Source organism: Alosa alosa, chromosome 5 (genome assembly GCF_017589495.1).
Source record: "Alosa alosa isolate M-15738 ecotype Scorff River chromosome 5, AALO_Geno_1.1, whole genome shotgun sequence".
Lineage (NCBI taxonomy): Eukaryota > Metazoa > Chordata > Actinopteri > Clupeiformes > Clupeidae > Alosa > Alosa alosa.
This window is the reverse complement of record NC_063193.1, coordinates 34,800,111-34,808,530: the sequence shown is the minus strand read 5'-3', so window position 1 is coordinate 34,808,530 and position 8,420 is coordinate 34,800,111. Positions and strand designations below refer to the sequence as shown.

General features: G+C 43.2%; 1 protein-coding gene and 1 long non-coding RNA gene across 2 annotated transcripts; both read right to left on the bottom strand.

The window, feature by feature from the left end:
* Positions 1 to 1,323: 1,323 nt before the first annotated feature.
* Positions 1,324 to 3,361, bottom strand: LOC125294922 (UPF0691 protein C9orf116 homolog). Its single transcript, XM_048243991.1, has 3 exons — positions 3,094 to 3,361; positions 2,252 to 2,330; positions 1,324 to 1,941 (listed from the first exon to the last, which is right to left on the bottom strand). Exons 1-3 carry the CDS (start codon positions 3,210 to 3,212, stop codon positions 1,747 to 1,749), a joined length of 393 nt encoding a protein of 130 aa, XP_048099948.1. The 5' UTR covers positions 3,213 to 3,361; the 3' UTR covers positions 1,324 to 1,746.
* Positions 3,362 to 3,558: 197 nt separating this feature from the next.
* On the bottom strand, positions 3,559 to 5,682 carry LOC125294874. The gene is made up of 2 exons (XR_007193571.1): positions 5,534 to 5,682; positions 3,559 to 4,513 (listed from the first exon to the last, which is right to left on the bottom strand). It is a non-coding gene; the product is annotated as an uncharacterized LOC125294874 (long non-coding RNA).
* Positions 5,683 to 8,420: the final 2,738 nt, after the last annotated feature.

Sequence of the window (8,420 nt, the reverse complement as noted above, 5' to 3'; positions counted from 1 at the left end):
GACAGGCACGCACCCACTCACACACAGGTACCCACACACACACACAAACAGGCACGCACCCACGCACACACACACACGTAAACACTCAAACAGGCACCCACACACACACACAGACAGACAGAGTACTTTTTTAACAGACTGAAGCATATGCGACATGTGTTTCTACACCCTGATAACGTTTCCTCCTCCTCCATTTCCAACACTAAAAGAGTCAAAGGGCAAGTGTAGCAAGACTGGCCTTCACACACACACACACACACCCAAACAGGGCAAGTGTAAAAAGACTTTAGAAACCCAGTGTATCCACATCAACAGACAGCACAGCTATAGTCTAACGTGGCAGCACTGACGCCACATCAACAGACAGCACAGCTATAGTCTAACGTGGCAGCACTGACGCATATTTCCCACCCACTTCCTACAGCTTACTGAAAACACTCGACCATGAATCAACTAGCCAGCCAGATCCATCAGTGAGCTTAGCTACTAAACTCGGTGGCCATGGCCCCAGCTGATCTAACCTGCCCCCTTCTGTAACGCCCAAACGGATGCTTTGCAGGCTAGCACAGATCTACATGATAATGAATGCAGTGAAAATGTGTGCAAATGCAATGCCAGGCTAGACACTCTCTCCCTCCTCTCTCTCTCAGACTCACTCACTCACACACACAACCCCCACCCTGTGTGTGTCTGCCTTTCTCTGCATGCTCTCTCTAAATGCATTAGTTCTTTTGGGGTAGAACAATCGGGGCAGCCCCACTGAGGCGTCAGATGAAATATTAATGCAGTTCTGCTTGCAGTTCTTCTGAGCATCTGGGAGGAGTAGGACTCCATCAGTTTCCACAGAAGAGCTACACTGCCTCCTCCACAGCACCGAGGAGAGGGCGGGGTTGCAACTGGAGAGGGTGGGGTTGCAACTGCCAAGCCAAAGCCAAGAGAGACAAGATGGAAAAAACAGGTAGCCTAGGCATGCAGTACGGAGGGCCCTAAGGGTCATGCAGTACGGAGCCCCCTAAGGGTCATGATAGTGATTTTTAAAAATGTATTTATTTAGTTAGTATTTTTGTGTTTTTTATATACAATAAACCAGTTTGCACACTTTTTGCACTTGCTCATAGGGAATGCAAAAGTATCGTGAGGGAGCAAAAAAGTATCTCAGAAAAAAAAAAAAACCCACTGCCATGCTCCGTAGTACAGAGTTACAGAAAGACAATCAGAGCACATCTTCCTCCCGTCATGCTGCAGATATATTCAATAGACACCACCTGGTGGTTGAATCAGGAACAGCAACTTAAAGAAATGCACAAATGTGAGATGTTAGGGTAGATTTTGTGGTACCATGTTTATTTTAATTTAACAAATAGAATTAGGTACTAAAATCCAGCATCTTCATGAACAGAGCCGAGGTAGGTGGTTAAATGCTCTAAAACCAAGATACACACACACAGTCTGATCCCAAAACACTGGATTAGACTCACTCAAGAACATCCTCAACTGCACAAACTGAGCCCTCGTGCAAACGGCAGCTCTAACAGAATGCATTAACTTCCGCCCCCGAGCCAGATGTACACACGCACACACACACACACACACACATAATGCATAAACTCTCAAATCTATCTAAGTCATGGCGTGACATCACAGGTCCAGTGTTTATTGAGCTTCATCCAAAGGAGCAGGTGCAGTGTGGCAACGCGTAAAGTCCCGCCACCGAGCCAGATGTACACACACACACACACACACATCTCATGGCTTGCTCACTCCCTCCTTGGCGTGGGCCTGGCAGGAGAGGGGGGGGTGGTGTGGAGCGGGGAGGAGGGGGGTGGTGCCTGGCCGCGAAACGATGCTCTTCTCCAGGGACGTGTTGAAACCGTTATCTCGGTACATTCCGCTCTTCAGCAGAGGGTCAGAAAATTTGCGATAACTCCCGTTGAAAGTCACCTAAAGGCGGAAGACTATGTTAGGCTATTCCATTTGGTCTAAATAATGGAGGAAGTTTTAACCGGCTTAGCGCCAGTAAAAATAGCTGGACAAAATAACTGCCAGCTGTGTGTGTGTGTGTGTGTGTAAGATACTGTAGGCTATGGAGAAAATGAAAAAGGGGTAGATTGCTGAAAATTCATGTGTGCATGTGTGCGTGTGTGTTTGTGTGCGTGCGTGCATCTGTGTGTGCGTGTGTGTGTGTGCGTGCGTGCATCTGTGTGTGCGTGTGTGTGTGTGTGTGCGTGCATGCTTTACTTATTCTACTCACAGGCATTTCATGGACTGTAGGTTTCTTGCTGCCGTATATTTGGTTTGTGGTCTGGTAGAGTGGATTGTTCACCCTCTTGCTGAAAAAGCCAGTGGTCAACACAGAAGATATGATATGTGTGTAGGTGAGCCATGTAATAGCCTTGTGCGGCAAGTTGGGCCTGCTGCATTTTATTTGACAGAGTATGAATTTGGATGCAGCAGCCTACAGGTGCATCTCAAAAGATTAGAATAACATGGAAATGCCCATTACCCTGCAAAGACTGAGATTAAGGCTCAGGAAGCCATTGCCTGTGCTTTGACTAATAATAATAATAACAACAATAATAATAATTCATCTAGTCTTCATTTCTAATGAATCTAGATTTTTAACTTAAATTTTAACTTTTCCATATTTTTTTAGATGCACCTAATTAGCAGGCTACCATGAAGTATTGCATTCAAGTTCCACAATATACCAGATAAGGACGCATCAGTTCCACATCCACCACACGAGCTCATCCGGATGTTGAGAATAAAAATGTGTTGCTATAGGCCTATAGCCTTTATGTGAAAAGGCCTAAATTCAGATGCAACAATAACGTTAAAGATGAATCTTAATCCTGCGGGTCTGACCCACAATCAAAACCCGTAGCAGATAGGTGAGCACTAGACCTAGATCTGAGGACTTTCAGGCAGATCAAATGCGCACAAAGGTAGGGCCTAATTTGAAAGCACAAAGGGAATTACTCATTTCTGCCTGGGTATGTCCATAATATAATGCTATTTTCAGTAGATAATTTCCGCGGGTAGTTTGAAATGCAAAGAGAATTTGTGTCTAGAAGCTAACGTTAGCTTACTGACCTGTAGCCTCGGAAGCAGTCAGGATGGTTAAACCTCTCAGGAAGACTTTTATCAACTTTGTACACATCACTGGTTTTAAGCGGGACATTTTCGACCTCCTGACTGTCCTCCTTGTCCATCTAGCACCGACGTTCACTAACCAGAAAATAATTCTACACTTAAAATATGTTAAGGTTAAAACACCGAGTTGAAGAAGTAGCCTGGGCAAATGTAACCGAATGAAGAATCCTGGTTGCTACAAACACCTCGTAGTTATGTGACGTCATGTCGTTCCATAAGGGAATGTAATGGCTAGTTTGTATCAGCGCCTCTCTGGACGGCTCTGGATCTCTCTCTCTCTCTCTCTCTCTCTCTCTCTCTCCTTTTCATTGTGTTTGTGTGTGTGCGCGAGTATGTGCGCGCGCCCGAGAGAGAATGAGAGAATAAAATGAGAGTGAGAGAAAGTAAACGAATAAGAGAGACCAGTTTATGCTCTTATCCATGCAATGTTTTATTACATTCTTTCATCAGGTTAGGCCTACATTTTTTCATCATGTGTGGTTGTTTGTCATATGAAAAGTAAAAATCAATATTTAAATCTCCTCATAGCCCACAGGAAGGCTAATGAAACAGGACAGTCTTTCCCAATGACATATCAGGACCTTTAGAGAAGCCAATCAGCAGCCCAAATGGAATCCTGCTGGATATTAAGACAGCAATTTACAGCTGTGCGGAGAAGATTGCAATCTAGACAGCAGGGCTCTGAAGCTTGAATAAAATAAATTACTTGGGAAGAGAGGGAGATCAAATTAACAGGGGACCATATTAAAACATACTTGAAAGACTTTCGCCCCTTAATCTGCAATAAATAAATAAATAAAGGTTAGTAATGCTCTGTTCCAATCAGGAGGCTATTTTCAGTTCAGGAGCTTTTGGGACCTGTGATTCAGTGTTATATTTTACCGCGCTTTCAAAAGGGTTCACTATCACCATACATTAACAGCTTTCAAAAGGGTTCACTATACTACCGTACATTAACAGCTGCTAAGACCCAACAGAGGTTAACAAAAACGCATCACCACCAACCCAACCCAACTCCACCACAGCACATCATAGAGCAGTGAATGTTTAATGTACAATGCAAACGGTTCCATAAATGTGCAGTTTAAATGCTGCGGCCTATAACATGCTTTAAAGCTCAGTCCGCTGCATGCATTGAAATCCTCGTAGGTCCAGTCCCGTATGCCCCTTCCTGGGCGAGGTTGCGGGCAGCTGGTAGTGGCCGCCACGGTGCATTATTACTCACGGTACGAGTTTGAGGCAGGCCTAGCGCGTACCAAAAGTAATAATGCACTGTGAAGCAGCTTCAAAGGGATGATGATGATGATGATGGTGATGATGATGATGATGATGGTGGCGGGTAGAAGGCCGACTCTTCCCTCTGGAACGAGAAAAGAAAAAGAAAAAGCCTTCAGTGTTCAGTTTATACAGCAGATACGTGCAAAGAGTGCATGTGCATACAGGGGTTTGACAATCCATTTGAATCCATAGTAGCAGGAGAATTTCACAAGCACATCACACCCTATTGTGTTGTATGAAATACCATATTTCCCATTGTTTTGCCACTACAGATAATAGGTTCCCATTAAGGTCGATAGGTCTTGAAGCAAACTTAAGAGGACATTAAAAGATGAAGTGCGAGGCAATTAATTAGCATTCGCCTAATTAACATGAGTTGGGAAATCTTTGCAAGGTCTTTCCTTGACCACAGACTAAAATGAGCATTCTGAGTGGATACATTGGGAAAATGCCCGATTTTTGCATTTGATGTCAAATGCAGCCTACAGGGGGCGTCATATCTCACTGTAAATGAGTTTCCAACTCGGCCCTCTCAAACGCGATTCCTGCTCCGAAGTAAGGTGTGGATGAGTGGAGCTCTTTCAATAAATATTTTGTTAGGTAGATACGCTGGAGGCAATAGCCTGTTTTTTTTTGTTTTATTTGTATTTCACATAGCCTACCAATTACTTTTTATCGCCCCCAAAAGCTTTACTGATGAGTACTGATGAGTATTATGAACAAAGTTTCTGTTACAGTCAAAAGGGTGTGGACATATTTGTATGGTTTCTTCGACCAGTCTGTGAAACTAGGCAGAATGTTATTCAGTAATAGGCTACCTCTTTAATTCCCCACAGAGGTTAGAGAAGATTTACTTAATTAATTGCGGGATATCAAACAATGTGAAATAAATAAATAAATAAATAAATAAATAAATAAATAGGCCTACACGTCATCCAATCCATACATTGCATATTATTCTGGTCTATTTAGACTAGTGATTAACGTGTGCTGGGTTGACGGGTTATATAGCCTACATCAAATGCATGATTTTATCAAACTGACATTGAGAGTTCACATAGGCTAATTTGTTACTCCTGAATAGTGTAGAAAAATACTGTACCTTCATGAATTAATGCCTTTACGCAGGTCCCGCGTGCCTCTTCTTTCGAGTAGTGTCAGCTGAAGTTGCCAAATATGAAAGAAAGACATTTTCCAGAAGGACGCCGTTTCTAACACATATCCCAGTGCGGAGGTGAGTTTGTAAATGTCGCTGGGTGGACTGGAAAGAAGTTTGTGGTCGAAGGGGAGCTTTTTATGCGAATCTTCCTGTGGAAGTTAGGAATTGGACGGTCATTCCCAGACCGGAATTCCTGTGTGTGTTTCGCGCTGATAAAACTGCCCTAAAGGATGAAGCTGAGGTTGCGTCGTGCTGATCAAACCGCTCTGAGGGACAGCCAAGCAGGGTAGCCGCTGCTGCGTGCTTTGAAGTGGTTTGTGGTTTTGTGGTTAAAACGCAGACTAAAGTGTCTTTAAGGGATTTATAAGTAATGATTTATTGGTGGAAGCCAGGATGACACCTCGCATTCCTGCGCTTTCTGATTCACACGCGGTGGGTGAATTTCGCGCGCAGTGCTGCATTTGAGAGCATGCAACATTTTGTGAAATAAAAGTTCGGCTCAGCTTCGACACATTACATTATACAGACTCATTCACTATAGTAATGAAGTGACCTCCAAGCTGTCCAATGTGAAACTATTATGGAGACGCTATTTAGCCAAACAAATCAGTTGTGTTCAAGATGATCAGTAGCCTATAGTCCTTCAACAAATCCAGACAAGTTGTGTAATTGTGCCTCTAATACAGTGCAGTGGGATATATTTGGAAAATATTCTGTATCCAAATATGATCACCATGGAAACACAAGTCAAGCCACCACATGGCCAGCTGATTCTAGAACAGATCATGTGACCCGAGTCAGAGCCCTTGTGGTTCAGGTTCTGTGCCACAGTGGCTGGCTGTGATTCCCTTTGATTTCAGTTTTTTTTAGAACCTAATCTGTGATATCGTACAGTTAATCTACCATGCACCACGGTTGAAAACACCAAATCCACTTTTATGTGAGTTGGTTACTGAAATTAAACCCAAAGAAGGAAATCTGTGTCAGAAATAAGCATGGGCAGCAAAGTGGTGATTTATGTGTCATGGAGTGTGAGGGGGAGAGAAGAGTCGTGCTGCACAGCACTTCCTGTGCAGGAGGAACCAGGAAGTGTCTGGGGGGAGAGATAGAGCCTTCGGGGTCATCAGAACAATAGTCCGGCCCGGCTCAGAGGAAGTGGACCTGCGTCAGCGTCCAAGCAGAGCTGGACGACAGATCTCAGGACCCGTGGTGTGTGTGTGTGTGTGTGTGTGTGTGTGTGAGGATGAAGGCTCTGCACAAAAGACCTCTCGCACAATGGCCCGAATGGCGCGCAAACAGCCCTCTCAACATGGCTGACCCTGCCTCTGCGCTGGGCTGCGTGTGTGTGTGTGTGTGTGTGTGTGTGTGTGTGTGTGTGTGTGCTGCGGTCTCTGAGCATTCGTCTGGTCTGTTTACGGCCAGAGCTGCTGAAGTGCGCGAGTGTTTACAAATGGTGTGGGCAGCGCCGCTAACTGGCTGCGTGTGTGCGTGTGTGTGTGTACGTTTGTTTGCTAACTGGCCCGTCCTGTGCCCAGTGTGGAGCCTTGTCTGACCGAGCCTAGCTGAATTATGGGATGTGGACCCCAACTTGATAAGCACTTCCCAGCTATTTTATTATTAGCTATTATTATGCATTACCCTGACATTATACAGAGTGTGCGTATGTTTGTGTGGACAAAACCTAATCCTGGGCTTTCAGAGACACAGAAGTCATTTTTTTTATTTGTTTTGATCAAACAACTATCGATTTATCAAGAAAATATTCAACAGATTATGTTAATAATTAAAAAATAATAATTAGTAGTAGCCCCTGTGCGTGTGTGTGTGTGTGTGTATATATATACCGGTATATGTGTGTGTGTGTGTGTGTGTGTGTATATACCAGTATATGTGTGTGTGTGTGTGTATATATATATACCGGTATATGTGTGTGTGTGTGTGTATATACCAGTATATGTGTGTGTGTATATATACCGGTATATGTGTGTGTGTGTGTATATATACCAGTATATGTGTGTGTGTGTGTGTGTATATATATACCGGTATATGTGTGTGTGTGTGTGTGTGTATATATATATGTGTGATTTTGAATAAGTTTGTAACCCCCACCCCAAAAAAAAAAAAAAAAAAATGAACGAACGATTCATAGGCTAGTAATGTCATGGCTAATAATACCCTATATTATTTTTGTAACACCTTTGTAACATTTTAGTTTTAGTTTACCGTGGTGTATGACATTAAACAGCGAGTGTGCTTGGTATGATGATCAGCTCCTCTAATGCAGGGTAGGACTACGTTTTGACAAGCATACAAATTCACCTTGTTCTTGCCCCATCTGAAATGACTTCTCTACTTTTGCTGCCTCCATCCTTTCTGTATTTGTTGTGTAAAAAAACGTTGTATATGATGGCACTGAATCTTAAGTTAGTGAATTGGCTAACAGTGTTAGTTGGTAACCAAATAGCCTACACATTGCGCTACACGCTGCGTAGGCTACGTTCATTCTCTCTCCTGCTGATTTGCGTTCAGTAGCCAAGTGCGTAATATTGCAAAAGTTGAAAAAATAAATGTGTTCATTGTAGCCTACAGAAAATAAATAGCCTATCATACTGTCAGTTAATTGCCTTTAGTGCAGTGAAGAGTTTGGAGAGTAAAGTTATAGGGCAACTTGAAGTTTTATGAAAATAATTTACGAACCAGAACATAAAGACCATGAAGCTTCTATTTCTTGCAGCTGTTAAAACACCCGCTAGATAGTTTAAATACCCACCAACATTCGTTTTTGCAGTACAGATTATTTCTAAAAGTTATTTGTCTACTACTGGCTGAT